At 35.0% G+C, this 25,317-nt stretch overlaps 2 protein-coding genes across 4 annotated transcripts in view; both read left to right on the top strand.

Annotated features, from left to right (window-relative positions):
• The window catches only part of PIG-K (Phosphatidylinositol glycan anchor biosynthesis class K), a 478,228-nt gene that overhangs the window by 418,522 nt on the left and 34,389 nt on the right, over positions 1-25,317 (top strand). The gene's annotated exons all lie outside the window — the stretch shown is intronic.
• Positions 12,131-22,282, top strand: M6 (neuronal membrane glycoprotein M6). Of its 3 annotated transcripts, none has more exons than XM_073972545.1 (6): positions 12,135-12,470; positions 18,578-18,852; positions 19,084-19,243; positions 19,305-19,464; positions 20,939-21,083; positions 21,149-22,282. In XM_073972545.1, the coding sequence occupies exons 2-6, from the start codon at positions 18,651-18,653 to the stop codon at positions 21,424-21,426; spliced, it is 945 nt and encodes a 314-aa protein (XP_073828646.1). In that variant the 5' UTR covers positions 12,135-12,470; positions 18,578-18,650; the 3' UTR covers positions 21,427-22,282. The 3 variants fall into 3 exon arrangements, with proteins under 3 accessions (XP_073828648.1, XP_073828646.1, XP_073828647.1); XM_073972546.1 differs by lacking the exon at positions 12,135-12,470 and adding an exon at positions 18,060-18,165; XM_073972547.1 differs by lacking the exon at positions 18,578-18,852 and having other exon boundaries at positions 12,131-12,470.

The raw sequence follows: 25,317 nt of genomic DNA, 5'->3' as shown, positions 1-25,317 counted from the left end.
CCAATTACGGATTGTTGTATGGCATTCTTGTAAATGTACGACCAATTTTGAAGTTATATCTCAAGTCGTAAGAGGCTCTTGTCCCATGGACACCGGAAATCAATATGTGTGCATGGGCTACAAAGTTTATATCCTTGAAAAAAGAAACTATGAAAAAATATACACCAAATATAGAGAAGTTTTAAACAACCTGTATTAGAAATGTAACCTAAATTACGCTGGAGGAGTAAAATTAAGAAGTAAATTTGGTAGCAAGGAAATCTGCTTAAAATGGTCTCAACCCGTGATATTTGCTTAATATGAATTCGTTTACTTAAGATGTCAGGTTATTATCTAGTAAGCGTCCGATATTAATGATTTGAACTTGCAAATTATGTGTTTTTGTGACTACTCGATAATCCGGACATCGCCGAAACATGTGGTGTCCGGATTATCGAGACTATACTGTATTCAGTTTTGTGGGAGTCCATGGAAGACGAAAATACCTTTGGTTTCTTTGTTTTTTTATACCCTCCACCATAGTATGGAGCATGGTACAATCATTACAAGGTAGGGCACAGCAAACATCTGATTACAATTTTTTCCTGAGGTCCTCCTATTGTGTCAAAACAGTTTTGACAGAGTTGACAAACTACAAAATAAATCTATTCAAAATCAAATTGGATACAAACAAAAATAAATATAGAAAATGTACAATTTTGAAAACAGATACTTTCATTAAACAATTGGGCCAGATAAGTGGAATATGCTGTGGCTCTGCGTTGTGAGTGCAGCTTCTGTCTAACTTCCGTGTTGTGTCTGTTCGTATTTTATTTGCAACCTTTAATCGGATACGTGGCACGTACCTTTGCTGCAACAATATGGTGATCCGAGTCTATGTTAGCTCCTCGGAACGATGAATGGCGAGACTCTTAAATCTTGTACTGCTAAGTAACATGTTTTTTGCGTCTGCGAAGTCTATCAACCTGATTCCTTTGTCAGAAGTTTCACTGGGGAAACTGAATTTTCGGACTGCTGGGCCAAAGTTATTCTCCTTTGCAATTTCGGCGTTAAAATCGCATAAAATAAATGTAATGTCGTGGGCAGGACAACAGTCATGCGTTTCTTCTTAGCGCTCATAAAATATATCTTTGGTCTGTTCGTCCTTGTCCTCTGTGGATGCATGAGCACAAATAAAACTGATGCTGAAAAATGTTGATTCTATGCGAATTGTAGCAAGTCTTTCAATCACTGATGTAAAGCTGGATACCAGAGCCCTTTAGGTGTTGTTGTGACACTTTCCCAATTCATCGTATTCCCTGTATGGCAGTAATATCGGTCTTGTATTTTTCAAGACCTGTCAAAGAGTAAACTGCACTTTCTATAAAAAGTCCGAACAGTACAGGTGCAGATTCGTTGTTTATGATCCATAAAACATTTCCGAGGTCGTCAAGGGGGTTGTTTTCCGTTTCCTTGTTTTTCTAGTACGATATTTTGGAGGGATGGGTGTTGGACATTGGGCTAATACAATCCCAACACTTTTTTTTTAACGTTCTTATGAGTAAACATGTTAGCTCACTTCCCTTAACGGATATTAAAGGTAGCTCCCAAGGTGGCACCACGGTGAGCTCAGTATCCACTAGGCCGGGCCGAACGTTTATATCCTCCACTGTCAAGTTTTCTGAACTATAATCTGCAGGTACCATTATATACTATAAGGTGGATTTATAAACAACTTTTGGTAGAAATGTGTTTTAACCTCTGCAAATACAAAATCCCAAACTACAACGCCAAATTTGGCTAATACATGCTAAATTCCTAAAAGCGACAATTCGTGTTATATGGGACTGTACCAAAACGTGGACATACATACATAAAATATTTCAATTTAAATATTTGACAATATTTCAAATAAACAAAACCTGTTGCATTTGATATTAGTCATTTGAAGTTATAAGCAAACCGGCATCAGAGTTGTTTTTTTATAATTTCATGAACCTGTCCAACCTTCTAATAATTGAACCATGGTATGGAGGGTATATTAAGTTTGTTTTTCCGTTTGTAACGCATTGAAATACTCATTTGCGACCCTATAAAGTATATATATTCTTGATCAGGGTAAAATTCTGAGTCGATCAGTGCACGTCCGTCCTTCTGTGGTAATCACTCTAGCATCCACAAAAATGGAGAGAGAACGCTGAAATTTTGGGAAAATGCGTCTTTTGTTTGCAGGCAGGTCAAGTTCGATGATGGGCTATATCGGTCCACGTTTTGGTATAGCCCCCATATAACGGTACCCCCGATGTACGGTATTTTGCCGTTTTTAGCTACATTTTCAGACCGATTTAGCTATAATTTGACATTTCGGGTTTTTAAGTGTCAATAAACTTATATAACAAAAGTTGTGGACATAGGTCCACGTTTTGGTATAGCCCCCATATAACGGTACCCCCGATTTACGGTATTTTGCCGTTTTTAGCTACATTTTCAGTCCGATTAAGCTATAATTTGACATTTCGGGTTTTTAGGTGTCAATAAACTTATATAACAAAAGTTGTGGACATAGGTCTACGTTTTGGTATAGCCCCCATATAACGGTACCCCCCGATTTACGGTATTTTGCCGTTTATAGCTACATTTTCAGACCGATTTATCTATAATGCGACATTTAGGGTTCTTAAGTGTCAATAAACTTATATAACAAAAGTTGTGGACATAGGTCCATGTATTGGTATAGCCCCCATAAAACGGTACCCCCGATTTACGGTATTTTGACGTTTTTAGCTACATTTTCGTTTTTAGCTATAATTTGATATTTAGGCTTCTTAGTGACCAAAAACTTATATTCGAAAAATTTATGAACATAGGTAAATGTTTTGGTATAGGCCCCATAAAACGGTACCCCCGATTTACGGTATTTTGCCGTTTTTAGCTACATTTTCAGACCGATTTAGCTATAATTTGGCATGTAGGGTTCTTAAGTGTAAATAAACTTATATAACAAAAGTTGTGGATATAGGTCGACGTTTTGGTATAGCCCCCATATAACGGTACCCCCGATTTATGGCATTTTGACGTTTTTAGTTACATTTTCAGACCGATTTGCTATAAATTGACATTTAGGGTTCTTAAATGTCAATAAACTTATATAACATGTGGACATAGGTTCATGTTTTGGAATGTTACCGCCCGATTTCAGGTATTTTGACGTTTAAATTCACATTTTCAGACCGATTTAGCTATAATTGGGTATTTAGGGTTCTTAGTGACCAAAAAACTTATATTCGAAATAATTATGACCGTAGGTCCATGTTTTCGTATAGCCCCATATAACGGTACCTAGGTATAACGGATTTCGGTATCCCATATAAAGGATTTTCGGTATTTTTAGCATTTTACCTACAAGTTATCTGTAATTTGAACATTTGACATTTGAAATTCTTAGTGGTCACCACACCTCTCCACCAAAAATTGTCAAGAAAAGTCGATGTATTGATAAAGCTCCCATATAAAAGTACCTCCCGATTTTCAGTAATTTGATGATTTTAGCTACAATATTAAACCGAACTAGCAGTAATTTGACATTTGAAGTTCTTAGTGGTCACAACACCTCTCCATAAAGAATTGTCAACATAGGTCCATGTTCGGATATAGCTCCCATATAACGGTACCTCCCAATTTTCAGTAATTGGCAATTTTAGCTACAATTTTTAACCGAACTAACTGTAATTTGACATTTGAAGTTTGTAGTGGTCACCACACATCTGCATCAACAATTTTCAACATAGCCCCAATATAACGATACTTCCCGATTTTCGGTACTTTTAGGATTTTACTTAAAATGTTTAACCACGTAGATCCATGTTTTGGTATAGCCCCAAAACAAACCTCCCGATTTTTTCAAATTACATTCTGTAATTTGAAATTTAAAAGCCAACAACAATTCTGCAACAAAAATTGTTCATTTAAGTTCATATTTTCGTATAGCCCACATAACTCCGAACTATCTGTTAATGACATTTGAAGTTCCCACGTTATGTACCGATTTTCAATATTTTGAGGATTCTAGCTACAATTTTTAACCGAATTAGGAGTTATTTGACATTAAAGGCTCCCATCAAAAACTGTCAACATAGGTCCATGTTTTATTATAACCCCTATATAACGGTACCTCCCAATTTCTCGCCCACCAAAAATTATCAACATACTCAGTTAGATATAGGCACCATAAAAAAGGGCCTCCCGAATGAAGCAATTTATGTACATTATCTGACATTTTAACGTACCCACTTAAAGTTGGGGACAGGAATGAAAACTAATTATTCCATTTTAGTTCAGAATATTTTATGGTGGAGGGTATGAAAAGTTCGGCCCGGCCGAACTTAACGCTTTTTTACTTGTTATTTATTAGAAAACTGTCGTAAAAGTAAAAGTACGTTGACTGTCAGTTTTGAATGATAGTGTGATGTTTAAATTCTGATGATGTTTCAATTCTGCAAGTACCGCAAGAAAAAAATTGCTTAATGTATATCTGGGGCTCAATTCTTTTTCTATGATAATGTGAAATGAAAACGTTTATAAAGGAGAAAACTGTCAAATGAAAAAATTTATAAAGGAAATATTTTTCATTTCAATTTTTCATAGAACAAAAATCCAGCCCCTGGACTTGCTGATAAATACATGAAAAAATCGAAAGTCGATTAGGAATAATCGATTATTTTTGCACAGCCAATAGTCGACTAATCGAAAATCGACTTACGTCTCCCTATTTTCTAATTGGAGCAGACAACAAAGCGAATCGCTTTTTTCGGCGGCGGTGGTTCATCACATGAAAGCTAGAGCTGGCAAACTATCGATATTCCCAACATTAGATATTTTCGATACTTCATTTCAAAAAAATCTATTGCTAATCTATTATGCTGCCAGTGGAGGAAAAGGATGTAGAGTAATTGTTGGGAAACAATAGTAATTCAAATTCGAGTTTAAAGCGGCGATTTTTAGCCGATTTGAGCCGATATAATCGGCGGCGGCTAAACTAAAAAAAATCAACGGCGACGCGCCGCCGACCAATAATCGACTCGCTTCCACATCTGAATTGGAGTTTGGAGTTTTAATTGTTTTCAATACATTTCATTCATTATTTTGTTTTGTATTTTGTTAATTTAAAATAACTACCACTGAAACAAAAAATAAACAAAATAAACCATTAAAATAGCCAAAGAAAATAACTATTTATGTTTAATTTTATCATAACGAAAAATAAAAGTAATGTAAAACAAACACTTGTTAAGCCAAGCTTGTCATGAATACATACAACAACTGGACAACTCAACGTTTTTAAGCCACCACCAAACAAGTTTCTTATTTACTTTCATTATACATTTTGACAATAAACGCACATTAAACTATGGGTGAGTATTTATTTGTGAATTAAATTGAAAATTATTTGAAATATTTTAGTAAAGAGGATTTTTGTTCAAACAAGTGGTTAATAAGGAGTGGCAATTTGTTTTAAATTGATACGGACCACTCCCAATCAAAAATACTAGAGCATATAAGAGTAGTAAACATTTGCATCTGTATTTGTTTGTACATGGCTTAAAAGTGCCACCATTAAGCAGCATTAATTAACGCTTGACAAGTCTTTGTTTTGAAGATCGGTGTGCTGCAAAGAAAATAAATTGTGTAGGTTTTCGTATTATGTGATGATATTCGATTACAAATTATAATCTGTTCTTGTGTAAAATTATTTATAAATTCTTAAATCGAAATGTTCAAATTTTGAAAGTGAAAAATCTGAACTTGACTCTTTACGTTCAAGAATCTTCAAGTTTTACAACTTTTTACTCGAAAAGCGTTCCTTTACTTCAGACACAATACAATTCATATGGGAGCAGTTTTCAACTTTTACTACTTTTGCCGGTTTTACCATTTTCAGAAGTAAAGGAACAGACCATATGTTAAATTCAAAAGCCATTCACTGAAGAATGATAGCAAAAAAATGTCTTATCTTGTTGTATTTATGTCTTTGTACCTTTCAACCATCGATGGATGTCAATAGGTCTGTACGATAACCCAAAAGTTTGTACAAATTTGCACAAACTTTTACAAAATGCTGTTCGATAACAAACTTGTAAAGTAAAAGAGAGCGAATTTGGAGACAATAGTGAGAGAATTTTGGAGACCTTTGGAGAGTTTTGTTTACAAGTTTTTGCAAGGAAAATTTTTCTTGTAAGAGCTTGCAAGTTTGATCAGCTGATTTAAATTCGAATGTTTTGTGGCGGACTTCTTGGCAAAAACATAAACAAACGTTTGGTTATTAAAATAAATAGAAATAAAAAAGGGAAAAATTATTAAATAAATTATGGAAGATGTAATGTAATGTAAATAAAATTACTTATTTTGTAGATTGTGGTGACTACTTTTTTATTTTATTATTTATTTATATAATTTTTTCCGCCAACTTCTTCTTCAAATCACCTGACTTCTTGCAAGTTTTTGCAAATTGCTGTTCGATAACAATCTGACAATTTTTAGCTTCGAGAGAGTAAAATTGGTGGAGAGACGTTACTGACAACTTGCTGAGTACTTGCAAGTACTTTTCACTTGCGAAGTTATCGTACAGACCTAATGATAAGCAACAGTATTTCCAACCTAGTGTTGAGTGGCCTAGTTCGCTTAAAAATCGATGTTGGGTGTTCCTTTCCTCTAAAGTAATTAGTTCATTATGCCTCCGATTAGTAAGAAAGTCCCATAGAACTGTGTAATGTATTCCAATGATATTTTACCTAGAAATGTTTACAACATTTAAAGCTTAGTTTTAAGATTTAGATTTTTTAGATTCTCATTTTTTGAGTTACCGACAAAAAAGAAAAATGATGAATGAAAAGTTAATATAAAATGTGACAACTTTTTTGGTCGCCAAATTACTGACAAATATCATTAATTACCGAAATTATAAGCAAATTAATTTTATCGATTTTTTCGGTAACGCAAAAAAAATTAGTTGGAGAATCGCACTTCTTGTATAGAAACATCAATAAATTATTTAAAAAACGAATGGAATCCTTTTATTTTCAATCTTTGATATACAAAATATTGCCAATTACGGATTGTTGTATGGCATTCTTGTAAATGTACGACCAATTTTGAAGTTATATCTCAAGTCGTAAGAGGCTCTTGTCCCATGGACACCGGAAATCAATATGTGTGCATGGGCTACAAAGTTTATATCCTTGAAAAAAGAAACTATGAAAAAATATACACCAAATATAGAGAAGTTTTAAACAACCTGTATTAGAAATGTAACCTAAATTACGCTGGAGGAGTAAAATTAAGAAGTAAATTTGGTAGCAAGGAAATCTGCTTAAAATGGTCTCAACCCGTGATATTTGCTTAATATGAATTCGTTTACTTAAGATGTCAGGTTATTATCTAGTAAGCGTCCGATATTAATGATTTGAACTTGCAAATTATGTGTTTTTGTGACTACTCGATAATCCGGACATCGCCGAAACATGTGGTGTCCGGATTATCGAGACTATACTGTATTCAGTTTTGTGGGAGTCCATGGAAGACGAAAATACCTTTGGTTTCTTTGTTTTTTTATACCCTCCACCATAGTATGGAGCATGGTACAATCATTACAAGGTAGGGCACAGCAAACATCTGATTACAATTTTTTCCTGAGGTCCTCCTATTGTGTCAAAACAGTTTTGACAGAGTTGACAAACTACAAAATAAATCTATTCAAAATCAAATTGGATACAAACAAAAATAAATATAGAAAATGTACAATTTTGAAAACAGATACTTTCATTAAACAATTGGGCCAGATAAGTGGAATATGCTGTGGCTCTGCGTTGTGAGTGCAGCTTCTGTCTAACTTCCGTGTTGTGTCTGTTCGTATTTTATTTGCAACCTTTAATCGGATACGTGGCACGTACCTTTGCTGCAACAATATGGTGATCCGAGTCTATGTTAGCTCCTCGGAACGATGAATGGCGAGACTCTTAAATCTTGTACTGCTAAGTAACATGTTTTTTGCGTCTGCGAAGTCTATCAACCTGATTCCTTTGTCAGAAGTTTCACTGGGGAAACTGAATTTTCGGACTGCTGGGCCAAAGTTATTCTCCTTTGCAATTTCGGCGTTAAAATCGCATAAAATAAATGTAATGTCGTGGGCAGGACAACAGTCATGCGTTTCTTCTTAGCGCTCATAAAATATATCTTTGGTCTGTTCGTCCTTGTCCTCTGTGGATGCATGAGCACAAATAAAACTGATGCTGAAAAATGTTGATTCTATGCGAATTGTAGCAAGTCTTTCAATCACTGATGTAAAGCTGGATACCAGAGCCCTTTAGGTGTTGTTGTGACACTTTCCCAATTCATCGTATTCCCTGTATGGCAGTAATATCGGTCTTGTATTTTTCAAGACCTGTCAAAGAGTAAACTGCACTTTCTATAAAAAGTCCGAACAGTACAGGTGCAGATTCGTTGTTTATGATCCATAAAACATTTCCGAGGTCGTCAAGGGGGTTGTTTTCCGTTTCCTTGTTTTTCTAGTACGATATTTTGGAGGGATGGGTGTTGGACATTGGGCTAATACAATCCCAACACTTTTTTTTTAACGTTCTTATGAGTAAACATGTTAGCTCACTTCCCTTAACGGATATTAAAGGTAGCTCCCAAGGTGGCACCACGGTGAGCTCAGTATCCACTAGGCCGGGCCGAACGTTTATATCCTCCACTGTCAAGTTTTCTGAACTATAATCTGCAGGTACCATTATATACTATAAGGTGGATTTATAAACAACTTTTGGTAGAAATGTGTTTTAACCTCTGCAAATACAAAATCCCAAACTACAACGCCAAATTTGGCTAATACATGCTAAATTCCTAAAAGCGACAATTCGTGTTATATGGGACTGTACCAAAACGTGGACATACATACATAAAATATTTCAATTTAAATATTTGACAATATTTCAAATAAACAAAACCTGTTGCATTTGATATTAGTCATTTGAAGTTATAAGCAAACCGGCATCAGAGTTGTTTTTTTATAATTTCATGAACCTGTCCAACCTTCTAATAATTGAACCATGGTATGGAGGGTATATTAAGTTTGTTTTTCCGTTTGTAACGCATTGAAATACTCATTTGCGACCCTATAAAGTATATATATTCTTGATCAGGGTAAAATTCTGAGTCGATCAGTGCACGTCCGTCCTTCTGTGGTAATCACTCTAGCATCCACAAAAATGGAGAGAGAACGCTGAAATTTTGGGAAAATGCGTCTTTTGTTTGCAGGCAGGTCAAGTTCGATGATGGGCTATATCGGTCCACGTTTTGGTATAGCCCCCATATAACGGTACCCCCGATGTACGGTATTTTGCCGTTTTTAGCTACATTTTCAGACCGATTTAGCTATAATTTGACATTTCGGGTTTTTAAGTGTCAATAAACTTATATAACAAAAGTTGTGGACATAGGTCCACGTTTTGGTATAGCCCCCATATAACGGTACCCCCGATTTACGGTATTTTGCCGTTTTTAGCTACATTTTCAGTCCGATTAAGCTATAATTTGACATTTCGGGTTTTTAGGTGTCAATAAACTTAAATAACAAAAGTTGTGGACATAGGTCTACGTTTTGGTATAGCCCCCATATAACGGTACCCCCCGATTTACGGTATTTTGCCGTTTATAGCTACATTTTCAGACCGATTTATCTATAATGCGACATTTAGGGTTCTTAAGTGTCAATAAACTTATATAACAAAAGTTGTGGACATAGGTCCATGTATTGGTATAGCCCCCATAAAACGGTACCCCCGATTTACGGTATTTTGACGTTTTTAGCTACATTTTCGTTTTTAGCTATAATTTGATATTTAGGCTTCTTAGTGACCAAAAACTTATATTCGAAAAATTTATGAACATAGGTAAATGTTTTGGTATAGGCCCCATAAAACGGTACCCCCGATTTACGGTATTTTGCCGTTTTTAGCTACATTTTCAGACCGATTTAGCTATAATTTGGCATGTAGGGTTCTTAAGTGTAAATAAACTTATATAACAAAAGTTGTGGATATAGGTCGACGTTTTGGTATAGCCCCCATATAACGGTACCCCCGATTTATGGCATTTTGACGTTTTTAGTTACATTTTCAGACCGATTTGCTATAAATTGACATTTAGGGTTCTTAAATGTCAATAAACTTATATAACATGTGGACATAGGTTCATGTTTTGGAATGTTACCGCCCGATTTCAGGTATTTTGACGTTTAAATTCACATTTTCAGACCGATTTAGCTATAATTGGGTATTTAGGGTTCTTAGTGACCAAAAAACTTATATTCGAAATAATTATGACCGTAGGTCCATGTTTTCGTATAGCCCCATATAACGGTACCTAGGTATAACGGATTTCGGTATCCCATATAAAGGATTTTCGGTATTTTTAGCATTTTACCTACAAGTTATCTGTAATTTGAACATTTGACATTTGAAATTCTTAGTGGTCACCACACCTCTCCACCAAAAATTGTCAAGAAAAGTCGATGTATTGATAAAGCTCCCATATAAAAGTACCTCCCGATTTTCAGTAATTTGATGATTTTAGCTACAATATTAAACCGAACTAGCAGTAATTTGACATTTGAAGTTCTTAGTGGTCACAACACCTCTCCATAAAGAATTGTCAACATAGGTCCATGTTCGGATATAGCTCCCATATAACGGTACCTCCCAATTTTCAGTAATTGGCAATTTTAGCTACAATTTTTAACCGAACTAACTGTAATTTGACATTTGAAGTTTGTAGTGGTCACCACACATCTGCATCAACAATTTTCAACATAGCCCCAATATAACGATACTTCCCGATTTTCGGTACTTTTAGGATTTTACTTAAAATGTTTAACCACGTAGATCCATGTTTTGGTATAGCCCCAAAACAAACCTCCCGATTTTTTCAAATTACATTCTGTAATTTGAAATTTAAAAGCCAACAACAATTCTGCAACAAAAATTGTTCATTTAAGTTCATATTTTCGTATAGCCCACATAACTCCGAACTATCTGTTAATGACATTTGAAGTTCCCACGTTATGTACCGATTTTCAATATTTTGAGGATTCTAGCTACAATTTTTAACCGAATTAGGAGTTATTTGACATTAAAGGCTCCCATCAAAAACTGTCAACATAGGTCCATGTTTTATTATAACCCCTATATAACGGTACCTCCCAATTTCTCGCCCACCAAAAATTATCAACATACTCAGTTAGATATAGGCACCATAAAAAAGGGCCTCCCGAATGAAGCAATTTATGTACATTATCTGACATTTTAACGTACCCACTTAAAGTTGGGGACAGGAATGAAAACTAATTATTCCATTTTAGTTCAGAATATTTTATGGTGGAGGGTATGAAAAGTTCGGCCCGGCCGAACTTAACGCTTTTTTACTTGTTATTTATTAGAAAACTGTCGTAAAAGTAAAAGTACGTTGACTGTCAGTTTTGAATGATAGTGTGATGTTTAAATTCTGATGATGTTTCAATTCTGCAAGTACCGCAAGAAAAAAATTGCTTAATGTATATCTGGGGCTCAATTCTTTTTCTATGATAATGTGAAATGAAAACGTTTATAAAGGAGAAAACTGTCAAATGAAAAAATTTATAAAGGAAATATTTTTCATTTCAATTTTTCATAGAACAAAAATCCAGCCCCTGGACTTGCTGATAAATACATGAAAAAATCGAAAGTCGATTAGGAATAATCGATTATTTTTGCACAGCCAATAGTCGACTAATCGAAAATCGACTTACGTCTCCCTATTTTCTAATTGGAGCAGACAACAAAGCGAATCGCTTTTTTCGGCGGCGGTGGTTCATCACATGAAAGCTAGAGCTGGCAAACTATCGATATTCCCAACATTAGATATTTTCGATACTTCATTTCAAAAAAATCTATTGCTAATCTATTATGCTGCCAGTGGAGGAAAAGGATGTAGAGTAATTGTTGGGAAACAATAGTAATTCAAATTCGAGTTTAAAGCGGCGATTTTTAGCCGATTTGAGCCGATATAATCGGCGGCGGCTAAACTAAAAAAAATCAACGGCGACGCGCCGCCGACCAATAATCGACTCGCTTCCACATCTGAATTGGAGTTTGGAGTTTTAATTGTTTTCAATACATTTCATTCATTATTTTGTTTTGTATTTTGTTAATTTAAAATAACTACCACTGAAACAAAAAATAAACAAAATAAACCATTAAAATAGCCAAAGAAAATAACTATTTATGTTTAATTTTATCATAACGAAAAATAAAAGTAATGTAAAACAAACACTTGTTAAGCCAAGCTTGTCATGAATACATACAACAACTGGACAACTCAACGTTTTTAAGCCACCACCAAACAAGTTTCTTATTTACTTTCATTATACATTTTGACAATAAACGCACATTAAACTATGGGTGAGTATTTATTTGTGAATTAAATTGAAAATTATTTGAAATATTTTAGTAAAGAGGATTTTTGTTCAAACAAGTGGTTAATAAGGAGTGGCAATTTGTTTTAAATTGATACGGACCACTCCCAATCAAAAATACTAGAGCATATAAGAGTAGTAAACATTTGCATCTGTATTTGTTTGTACATGGCTTAAAAGTGCCACCATTAAGCAGCATTAATTAACGCTTGACAAGTCTTTGTTTTGAAGATCGGTGTGCTGCAAAGAAAATAAATTGTGTAGGTTTTCGTATTATGTGATGATATTCGATTACAAATTATAATCTGTTCTTGTGTAAAATTATTTATAAATTCTTAAATCGAAATGTTCAAATTTTGAAAGTGAAAAATCTGAACTTGACTCTACAAAAGCATTTGTTTTTCCAAAACATACATATCGTCGGTGTCATGCTTAAGTGTTCCATACGCCATTTTTGACATTTTGAGATAAAGGTACCTTACAAGGTTTTGAACCATGCTCTTTCGGATTTTTTGGTCGGTTTTTCTCTATCTCTTATAGTTTCTGAGATATTCAGATGCCAGTATGTTCCATATCCGCTTTGTGACCCAGAAAATCTTGTCGTTTTGTTGCATATCCATAAAGCCTGGCGTACTGAACAAAACAACTTCAAACTTTTTAGTTCCATATCCATGTCGTTTGGCGTATGGAACAAAAAGAGACAAAAACGAATTGTTCCGCACCAAAAATGATGGCGTTTGGAACAAAAAATTGCCCATTTTTGCCAAGTTACGGAAAAGTGTGGCGTATGGAACAAATTTTTATAAAGGACTTGGTTTAAAAACTGAAGAATAATAGTTTCTAAATTCAAATATTTTTGAATATTGTATTGTTATATGAAAACGAAAATTTATAAATCGTTTAATCAAAAAATCCCTTGTTTAAAGACAAAATTTTGATGTAAGTCCACAAAAATATACGCAAAAACGTCCATTTGGCTTGAAGCTAACCGACTACAAAAATGGTATTATAAGAAAATCGCGTTTAAATGTTTTATGTTAGCTTAGAAATGCAAAATATCAATCCGTTTTGTCCGATCGAAATTTTTACCACAAAAAAGTAGTGATAAGTGGAGGCAATCCCTTAAATAAATCTTAAGGAAACCTTTAATTATGGTCCTTATTGTATTTATATAAGAAAAATAAATGTTTCATTTAAAGTCCTGATTTTTAAACTCCACAGTAGAGCACTTCATATAAGGGAGGTGGAACACTATTGATAAAAAGTGTTTTGGTTGAAATGTGACAAAATGTGTTCCATGTGACACAAACTGCCAAAAACACGAAAAAAAGATTCCATGGAACAATTCAGCAACTTTTTGCAATTATAAAAATTGGCCATAACTTCTAGACTATCACAGATATCTGAATAAAATAAAATACTGATATATTCTATGAGTTTAGTTAAGTAGAACTGAGCTCTTAAAGTATTGGATTATTGCACCATTTTTATCCTGTATGGCCTTAAACATTAACTTGAGTTTTTCTCGAATCAGGCAAATGGCGTATGGAACACTTAAGCATGACACCGACGATATGTATCTGACTTCCTATGTCTTCTTCGCTGTATTCTTTGCGTATTGGGTCTATAAAGAAAATTTCAAGTGAATAAGCCTTAATTAAAGCTCGATAATTTTTGAGGCAGCAAGGAAGTTGTGTAGATTTTGGAGTTATTATAAATTTACACAATATTCTTAAATTATTTAATTTATACTTTATTTAAGAAGTGTTTTTGGCGTTGACTCTTTAATCTTTAGTTCCGCACTTTTTGTTTTTGCAAAACATAACTGCAAACTTCCTTGCACTTCTTAATGATGTGTAACTACTGTGTAACAATTTACTTACTTCCCTTTTAGCTAAAGTAAATCAGGAAGTATTATTTCCTGTTGTTGCATTCACAACGTAATCTATACATGATGCGCCTGAACTAAAGCGTGTCTGGTTACCCTAAAATTTGTAACAATTTGTACCAATTGTTGCTGGAAGTCGTCTGTTAACACAAAAAACCAGCAAAAGAGAGCGATTCGAGAGAGACATTTTGACAGTTCTTTCACTGAGAGCTTGCAAATTCTTGCTAGACAAATTTCTTCTAGCAAGCACTTGCAAGCTCTTCTTCTTCCTGAAAACAATCAATCAGCCGTTTTTAGTTTTTTGTTGATTTATGTTTGTGAACATTAAAAACAATTTTATTGTGGAAATAACATAGTCTAATTGTATTGTTTTATGGAGAACAAATTTGTAAAGTGGAAAAATACTTTTTTGTTTCATTTTCTTTTTTATTTTTAATAAAATACAACGTGTTTGCTTCCTTTGTTGGCGGACAAATTGTTCTGTTTTGGCAAGTCAGCTGATTGCTTGCTGATTTTTGCTGCGAAGGTGTCTGTTTACTTTTTACAATTTTCTAGCAAAAGAGAATAAAAACCCCTTACTCTCTGAGAAAGTTCTTGCTGGATAATTCTTGCTGGGAAAGTAACCAGACAGACTTTAAGTTTAAATGAAAGGAGCCTACACCTGAAAAGTTTTTGCGGATTCTGAAATTTGAATGTTCGTAAATGAGAAAGATAAAAAACGGGGTGATTTTTAAATAAATGGCGGTTTGGATTTCAGAGTTTGCTTGAAAACGGGGGAATTTTTAAAAAAATTGCGGTTTAGTATTTCAGCTTTTGCTTGAAAACGGCGAATGCTATCGTAATGGGACTAGAGAAAATGTTATAACTGGGAAAATTCTTTACAAAATTGCCTTTTATAATTTTGGAACAATTCTAATTAGCCGGCCTTCGGCCAGGGATTTAAGGATTTCTCCTATGGACAGGTGCAAATCTAGGGCACGGGAACAACATTTTTTTTAAATTAAATTGTTTCTCTTAATAGCTGGCCTTTAACAAGGGAATTTTATGAACTTCAGAGGCCCATAACTCGGGAACTATGGAATTCCGCAACACAAAATGCATGTCGTTGTAATTAGGACCCCAAGGGCCAACACCAGTAAGTATTGGAAGGTGATCCGCGATCAGTCGCTAAACTTTTCTGGCATAAGACGAGCTGGCCAACTAAGCTCGGATCAAAATGAACTTTTTTAGCAGGTAGGTCTCGTCACCCTGATCACAAATATATATAACATATGTTGTGGAAGTCCATTCTTCCCGAGATATAGCCCTCTGAAGTTCCGAATTTTCCCTTGTCAAAGGCCGGCTACTTAGAGAAAAATTTTAATTTAAAAGAAAATTGAGTTCCCGTGCCCGAGATTGGCTCCTGTACATAGGAGAAAGTTTAAAAAAATTTTCCTTCCATAGTTGGTAAACTCAACTTGTTCCACTTTTCTTAAGCCATAATTTTTTCCTAGGTTGTACCATTTTTGAGATATATATCTTTATATTGGAACATTGCGCTATCTCCATCGCTTGCTAATAAAAAAATGTGAAGTACCTATGCGTATGATCCCGAAACAAACGAGATATCGCCAGAACATGCTGTGGTGAACGCTTCCAACCACGTTTGTAAACGGAGTGGAAAATGTTCTTCATCAATTGGTTTGAGCACAATCATATTTTAAAATGCTTTAGAAAACAATAAAACTTTTTTTGATGATAAATTTTAGAAAACAATAAAACTTTTTTTGATGATAAATATTCGCGTTTTCATTGTTTGACCAGGAACTTATATATTATCCCTCATATAAGGCTGCTTTCAACAGCACTATACATTCAAATGTATTCCATATCGTTGCTGAATTTATTGTTCCCGTTGTGCTGTAAGTTTATTCATCTCTTGCTGCAAGACTCTGACATTACCCAGAGTAATGTATTGGTCGGAGGCACAAGTGTTTGAAAAGATGATTCAGTGGATGATGTAAATCAAATGGAGATAGCTATAACGATCAAATGGAGAGTTATGATGACGATCGTCTTAAGAACAAATCCATTTGCAGCGTAGCAAATATGTTCGTTCGTATATATTTTCTGGTTCCTCTAAGTCCAGGTTCAAAAATTGGCTGCATCCATAAAGAATAATGTGATAGGAGAAGGGGTTATGTAGCTAGTTAAACAAATGCAGAGTGTGGTGTGGTCCCACCCAAATTCACTACAGGACTACAGGTATCGTGCCATTAGTTCGCGCGTAATACGAATTGGGGAGCCTACAATGTAGGCTTGACCAAAAATAGAAGGGAGAAAATGCGAATGTATTCACAATAATGGCAACTTGTAACAGTGTGTTAGTAAGTTTGTATTCACGCAAGCCATAAAACAATAACAAATCAAAACATTTGTTCTCTTTTGTAGGCTCTTTCTGTGCATTCGGGTCATGTGCGTGTAAATTGCCGAAAATCATCGGCACCGCCGTGCCAAATGTGACCATGCTTGGCCTACATGTCCGGACCTTTATTTGGCTAAAACCACTCGTGGTTGCCTTTGCAATCATCGGTTGGGTTGATCTCCGAGCATTCGCATTGTATCTTCGTACTGCCTGCGCAACTGCATCAATGTGAATGCTATTCAAGCCTGCTTGATAGACTTGTTGATATAGAGGTTCTCGTTTGTCCCTTTAGACCTCTCTCTCCCTCTCTTTAGATTATGAAGGACTCTCCCCACGTGCCTGAGTGGGGAAAGTCTGGTTGACTAGACTATGACAGGGATGCTCACGGCAATAACATCGAAGCATCGCCAACATTTTGTTGTGCTAATGCACCAATAAAATCTTCATATCCTCATGAAATAACTCCATAGGTGTCATGAGGGGGCGTCTGGCAGATTTGTACATTACTCCACAGCGTAGGGCGAAAATTTGCATCCAAATTGGCGCCGTAGACCTACATATTGATTTATAAGAGGTCAACAAGGGTTTTTTAACAGCACCCCAGTAACTTGAGAACATTGTTCCTACTTCTGATTTTGTCTTAAATAGCAGTGGTTTGCGAGGACGACTTAAACATGCTGTCGAACGTTATACCCAATATCTTGGGGTAGTTAGTTGTCGGAATGAGGACACCATCGACTAATATCTTCATCCGCATACATTACGATTTCTACGCCGTCTAGAGAGGTGTGGAATTTCAAAATGGTGGAGGTTAAACAGTTCCAGAGATAGCAACCCGCCTTAGGGAAGTCCCAGTTTGACTCTATGGGATTTTCACTTATTTTTTCTGAATCCCTCAAATTGCATTGTTGATTATCCAACATTTCAAACACGGCTCAAGGAAAGTCTTCATTATGTCCTCGAACAGCTTGGCATAGTTGACGGTATGGAAGGCCTTCGTTAGGTCTTTGTTTTCCGTGTAAAATGTGGGGCTATCAATTTGCTCGACAAGCGTTGTACCCCTCTGGTTGTCTATTTGTTTAGATCTACATACTTTTTAAGACCTATCGAAATTTATATTTGAAACTTTATTTAAAATATAACGGTTTCACATTATACAAAACGGCTTTATCCACATTCCTCAAACTGATTACCCATGAACAACAATAAGTTACGAGTAAATAAAGTCTTATGAGTCATGATTCACAATAATATTATGCCAAAACTGATATTCACTCACCTACATTCCCGAAAAAACAAATACTCGTACAATTTCACTCATTAATGCAACTTCTATCTTAATAAAGACACTTGTGAGAGCCGTCCCAGTTATTGATAAGATAATAATATGTGAGATTATGATTACACAGTGGATAAAATCTTGTTAAAAATTTAACAACATCTATGGTTTATAGATTTTTTAAATTTAAATTTAATTATTAGAAATGCTTTTATTTTTTCTTTACACTTTCAATGTAATTTAGTGGACCTACTTTCAACAACACTATTCTTTCTACTATTCTTCAAACATTACCTTAAAATTTTATTTTTCCATATTATTTTTCGTCCATAACCTTTTTGTTTCACTGTGCAATTGGTATACTTGTGAAATGATAGTAGAATGTGTCACCCACTTCCAACATACAAACAAAAGCAAATGGGGGAAATGAATTCAGTTAAAAAATACAGACCTTCGTGAACTTTACGCATCTTCTACGCTCCACACACACAATAATTAATTTAGTTTTATTTCTTGTCATAGTCATGTTATGAAGTGTGGTCTCCCTATTCATATCTTGTGGTAAAAGAAAAACACTCCACGAACGTTCTAAACAATGTATTCTCCCACCGCCGTTAATAATCCAAATCGCGTGCCTGATCCACGCGAAGAAATTTTATTGGAAACCAACTTTGAAGATGATGGTGTTCTTACGCGTGCCTACAACACAAGACCTTACAGTGGAAACGGCAATCGCCGAAGACAACATCGTTCAGATACATCCATTGATCGTTACACAGAACGTGATGGTGGTGAAGGTAGGAAGGAATTTCTTGAAACACAACACATCATCAACCTCTTTCTTAGCACTAGAATAAAACCAACATTGGTAACTCTCACCGTCTTTTTGTTTTTAAAAAGCAAATTACTTTAATAACTTCTTTGTAGGAGTTGTGTATCAAAATCATAAATAGATGTTGTATCCAAAAACCAAATAGCATCATATAAATATATAATAAAATGTATTTCAAATTTATTTGTGTTTCCAGGAGACTGCTGTCAGTCGTGTATGGCGAGAGTCCCGTATGCCACCCTAATAGCCACACTTATGTGCCTATTGGGTGTTGGCATATTCTGTGGAACAATGTACCGGGGAGCATCCTTGACGGTTATCATGATGGATCAAGTGTTTCATCTGCGTCTTATATGGTAAGTCATTTTAGTTTGTGTCTATGGACCTGAAGGAAATAACTGTTTTTTTTCGTTTAAGGATTGAAACAGTTCGTATGATTTTTGTAATAATTGGCGGAACAATGGCTGCATTGGGTTTTATGATCCTATTCGTTGGATTCCTAGCAACCGGAGCAACACGTTATAAAGTATATCGAGCTTGGAGAACACGAGTTGGTGGTCGCATATCTTGTGCAGTGGTATGTATTTGAAAATCATTGAAAGATCAGGTGAACAGTTTATCACTACTTCCTTATTATGTTTTACGGTACACAATTTATGGGAACGAATCATAAAACGCTTGAACTACTCTGCTCGCATCTAAACGTTTATTCATTAGCTCAGTGCAGAAACTGCCCAACACAATGCACTCCGAAATGCAACGGGCTGTGTTCAAATGATGAACGTCGAGTAACGTTTAGAAAAGGGATTTTACATGAAAAATCTCACATGTGTCCCTCCTGCCTACAAAGTTCGGTTTCTGTCCATTCGAGGATATGTATGTGTATTTTGTATGTGTTCGACTACTGTATAATCTAGAAATGTTGGTACAGATTGTAACCAGTACCTTGCGATAGTTATCGCGCCCACCATCATTTTAGTTAGTCACCGTAAGTTTTAGAGCTTTTGGAATATTATGACAGGAGGCATGGACTTGGCCACAAAAACATAATATCGCTGTACACAGGATATTGTCATTACAGAGGTACCCCAAAGTGTGGTCCGGTACGCTCTGTTCAAACGCGTACTATTGTAGCAAAAACGTCCAGACGGAGTGGACCGATGGAAACATATTAGAATTTAATGTAAAATTCGAAGAGATATTACGTTATGCAAAATTGGATCAGTTTTTTTTTATTAAGGCTTTCGGAAGTATGGACTTGCCCCAGAAAAACCGTTACCGTACCGTTATAAAAGTTGGCCCGAGAACAACCTGTTGCAAAAAAAAAAAAATAAATAAATAAAAACGATTCGAGCGCAGGCCTTAGGATGCACTTCGCTTAAATTTTGTGTCTGGACCGATATAGTCCATATTCGGATCTGATCTATTTCTGGTAGAAATATTGAGATGTGCAAAGTATAGATCACATCGGTTTCTCCCTTCGACAGTTAACGTGCGCATCATTGTAGTGATAACCAGAAGGGCCCATTTTCGAACTTGATTTAAGTTTGTACAAAATATTACGACGGTCAAATTTTGATCTGTCTATCTGCTAAATCGACTCCAAATTGTCTGAAACGGATTTCGTCCAAACAAACTAAGAGTCTAAAACGAGTATTTCTATGAGGCACATTTTTATCGTATGAAAGTGTGTTTAACCTCTTTAGCCTAAAGGATGAGGGTATAACAAGGTTTGGAGTTATTTGACAAGTATTGGAGTGGCAGTTGAAAAACTGTCGAGTATTTGAATACCTTTTCTACATTCCGTTTTTCACACTTCCTTCAATACTTGGCCAATAGCCAAGCCGACTAAAGATTTTTTATTGTGTTGCACTTGTGTTGGTCGGTCGGTGGTCAGTCGTTTCAAAAAAGAAAAAAACGTTTTTTATCTGTTCTCCAAGTCTTGAGGATCTAGCGATTGAATTGTGAGAATTGTTAATATGCACCTTCAGAGACATATGTAAATAAGTAAGATCCATTTCAATTAATCAAAATTTTCTCTCAAATTTCAGCTCATGGGCCTAACATATCTGCTCAATTTTGTTTGGACTTTGATATTATGTTTCTTGGTTGTGTGTACCTTCATATACACCATGTTTTGGAATATGTGCTCAAGCGTTGAACGCTCTCTCAGTTGTATAGATTTAACACAATTTCGTAAGTATAAGATCTGATAACCCCAAACGAATCTCAATAACAGTTTCTCCTTTTTCCATCTACAGATTTCATGTTCCCATCGAGTACCAAACAAGAAGATATGAAAATATGTGAACCCTATGAAATTAAAGCCTTCTGTAAGGATGGTGTTGAAAATGCTGAAGTCATGTTTATTCTGGCCACCTTAGCAACATTATTGGTCATTTTAAGTTTGGTCCATTATTTAATGTGCCTGTCTGCCAATTATGCTCACATTCGCGATCATGAAAAATTCCAAGAACTTCAAGAAATTCAAACTCTCAACGAATTAGAATACAGCGCCACATCTAAAGATCGATTCTAGGAACAATTTGCAAGAAAATCCCAAACAAACACACAAAAAACATGAAAGTATTAACCGCAGTTATTGGAAATTTCCCACTACTCAAAAACTAACGAATCCCTGCCGAAATTGTTTAAGCAAATGTTGCATGCTTACGTAATTATTGACCACTATAGAAGGCAAACAGTTTGTCATGCCAACGGACCGGTCATGAGCTTTGATGTTAGCTGTTTCCAGAAGGCCATCCCACAACATACTCGAATGATCAGAGGCATAGATAAATCATTAAACTTATCTTGAGTTTCAATTCCCAACACGCCAAAAGATGTAATATATACTGTGATATTTTACACAACGAAAATTCCGTCCATTCTAGTGGTTTCTCAAAAATCAGATCATTTCGAAAATTTACAATTTTCTTCGATATATATATGTATATATAGGGGTGGGTCTTCATGTTCTAGAAAGGACACACATGTTCATAATCGATGAGAAGCATTCAAAATTTTTCTGAATCCATTGTCGAATACCTTTTTTACTATACTAACTCCTACAAAAAGGACATTAAAGTTAGCTTAGACCACTTTGTTACTGAACATAAGGAGTAAACGGGCACTTCTCTTGAATGGTTGTCACAGCTCCGGCAATGACTTGCTACTACAACGCCACAATTTTAGTTTAAGTACCTTTCTTCATAGTACAAATTCCCTCTTTTGTTTTACAATTTTGAATTCATTCGTAGTTTTTCTTTCATGTTTTTTATTTAATCATTCATCCGTTTAAGTTGGAATACATTCATTAGTTATTCAGAGTTATACTCTTATGTAAAGAAGAAATAAAATTTTATAAATAAACTACTTATTTTGTAATATATGTATATTTTTGTGTATTATTTGTTTTAAGAAACTTCATTTGTCTGATCGTGTCATCCACTAGTTGTTGTCAATAAAGAAAACAAGGCAACATTGTTTTTCATAGCATATATTTACCTATCAGAACGACGCCATGAAGTACCTCCATCCATTATGAAGAATATTTCAGAGTTGCCGAATTCGTTCCGAATAGTGTATGGACTTTTCCAGCGAAATCGGAAAGTTTTGCAGAGAAATCGGCAAATCTCGGAAAACGTCGGAAAAAAAAAACTCTGATATCAGAGCTCTCGGAAACATACACTATAGGCGAATCATGTGCGTTCGTTCGGTTGAGGTATTTGTTGTTTAGCACAATTGGTCTGTTCTTTAATTTTTTAAATAGTAAAAAGTAAAAGTTGCAAACTTCCTCATATGAATTGTATACTTCTGCAAGAGAACGTTTTTCGAGTAAAAAGTGGTAAAACTTGAAGATTCTTGCACGTGAAGGAACAGAGCTATTGTTACACTTTAAACTTATCTCTAAAGAACAAACGACACTATTTCCCTATCAGGACCTCAGTGATCAATTTATTCTCCCTTCCTTAACGGATTTTCAAATTAGGTATAAAGTAAACTGATAACTTGGAAATAAAGTAAACTGATAACTTCAAAAATTGAGGGTCATGTTATTGTGCAGGCCGCCTGTAATAATGGCACCTCGGCCTTTGTAACAAAGACAGGAAAATTGATAATGTTCGGCAAGGATACTGTGCATTGTGATGCTCAAGGATTTGTGGCAGATTTTGCTGATCAACATATTCAGAAGGTGGCATTGGGTAAGAGACCTTAAACACCTTAAACATACCTCCTGTATATAAAACACATTTAGCCTTGGCGGACAGCACTTGGGGCTGATTACAACGATTTATATTTTTTATCAGCCCAATTATGAACGGCCTCTCACCGTGAGTTTTCTCTTTCTCGCCTCCTCCCCTATTATAAACATCATATCGCCGTGAGTGATGTTATGTTCTCACTGTTCCCTTATTATAAACAACAAGAGGGTGAGCAAAACTCACGTTCGTGAAAAAATTAGCTATTACAAATGTAAGAAAAGTGAGAAAAAGAGGCAAATTTCTGCTGAAATTTCTCACTACCGAAATCAAAGTGAGTTGAACAAAAAAATTTAAGTGTGAACATTTATTTTAAAAAATAGGAATATTTTGTATCTGTAATGATAATTAATTGTATTTTAGGTTGAAAGTAACAAAAAATAATAAGAGATTTTTTATGTTGTGAGGTTATTGTTGACCTTTGGACGCTATTTTCTTTGGTTTTAATTTGGCTTGAGGTCAACTTAAAAATTTAAAAACAAATGGGCGTTTTTGTTTTTATTCTTATAAAAAGAAAGAAATATCATTATTATAAATTTCTACCATAATGTTTATAGTTGCATAAAACGAATGTTCTTGTTTTTTAAAGCTTAGGACATTGACCGCTAACATTTTTTCAGAGTTCTTTACGAATTCGGTCTGAATCTCAGAATTCTTTCAGAATTTGGTACAAAATTGGGTCTACCTTCAGTTCCAAGAATGGCATGTAACTATCCACTGGAGTTATATGACTAGGTTTGGCATCGCACCATTAAAAGACGCAGAGTGCTGTGCATGGTGCTATCAATATTTGCCTAAGAATTTAGACGACTGCAATATCCCAAGTATAGTTGAGCAAAAACTACTCTGGTTTGTTGTGGACTTTATTCACACTATATTTGTTTACATTAGAACCTGCGACTATGTGAAAGCTATTCAAAACTACTTGAAATGCTTGTTGAGCAAGGGATTCTATCCAATATGGTTGGGCTTCCCTCTCTAGAACGTGAAGATCATTCTTGATGGACCTAGTGTGTCGGGCCAACCCACCCAACGTTTTAGTTACAGTACTTGCTCGGGCATTACCGTGAGAGCCATCCCTATCTCACGGTAATGCCCGAGCAAGTACTGTAACTAAAACGTTGCCCGTGGTATGTATCAGTGAAGGAAGGCCTAAATCGAGTTTTCAGGTATGGACAGATCAAAAAGGTACATTCTGCATAAAGCGGCTCACAACTATACAAGGACCCAATCAGGAGCAACCCATGTCTGCAATTGTTATTCCTAGAGAGAGTAATGTACACGATTTGGATCTTTTGGGGTCGCAGTCTTGGAAAGAATGGGAGATGGTGCTAAACACAACTTCCACTTCATTTCCTTGGTATTCCTCAGAATTTGCCATTTCTGTTATCACCCAAAATGCAACATTAAACATTTACTTATTGTAGCCATTTAATGACGTTTTTAAACGACATTTGTTCACTTTTTTACGATTTTCCAATAAATTTCACGAATTCTTCAGTGTAAATAAACAATTTTCACATATCTGCCAAAACAAAAGAACAGCTGTTACAGATGTTGCCATGTTGTTTTAATGTTGTATTTTCTTTTACCAATATCCATGTTCTTTTACAGTGGATTGTTAATAACTGACATTTTTCTTGCTAGAAATGTTTATTAATTTGAACATTTATTTATTTTTTATACAAAAAATAAGAATTAATTAATCTCAAAGTTATTTGTGCAAAAAATGACGGTATGGCAACACAAATTATTATTTCAAGGGTTCACAAGTCGCGCCATTATTTTCCATTTTCCGACTTGTCAACCCTTGTTCACTTTTTGTGCTCCTCCCTGCTCAATCATAATAGCTCGAGCAGGTGAAAGTGAACTGCAACTCACTTGTGAGTAGCTCCCTACGTGAAGATTCATAATCGCTATGTATATTTTTTTTATATTTTTTAGGTATCTATTGTGGAATTTATTTCCGGATGGTTATTATTATCATTGTCATTATTATTATCATTGTCATTATTATTATCATTGTCATTATTATTATTATCATTGTCATTATTATTATCATTGTCATTATTATTATTATCATTGTCATTATTATTGTCATTGTCATTATTATTATCATTGTCATTATTATTATCATTGTCATTATTATTATCATTGTCATTATTATT

The sequence above is a fragment of the Musca autumnalis genome, unplaced genomic scaffold, assembly GCF_047663935.1.
Source record: "Musca autumnalis isolate F117 unplaced genomic scaffold, ASM4766393v1 scaffold_3, whole genome shotgun sequence".
Classification (NCBI taxonomy): domain Eukaryota; kingdom Metazoa; phylum Arthropoda; class Insecta; order Diptera; family Muscidae; genus Musca; species Musca autumnalis.
The sequence above is the reverse complement of the archived record's forward strand: the minus strand, read 5'-3'. Positions and strand labels throughout refer to the sequence as shown.

What these genes read in the sequence shown, in the direction of transcription:
- M6 (XM_073972545.1), top strand. Translation starts at nt 18,651, where the DNA reads ATGTATTCTCCCACCGCCGTTAATAATCCAAATCGCGTGCCTGATCCA. An exon ending in AGAACGTGATGGTGGTGAAG is followed by an intron (nt 18,853 to 19,083) that starts GTAGGAAGGAAT and finishes TTGTGTTTCCAG; the next exon opens with GAGACTGCTGTCAGTCGTGT. An exon ending in GTCGCATATCTTGTGCAGTG is followed by an intron (nt 19,465 to 20,938) that starts GTATGTATTTGA and finishes CTCAAATTTCAG; the next exon opens with CTCATGGGCCTAACATATCT.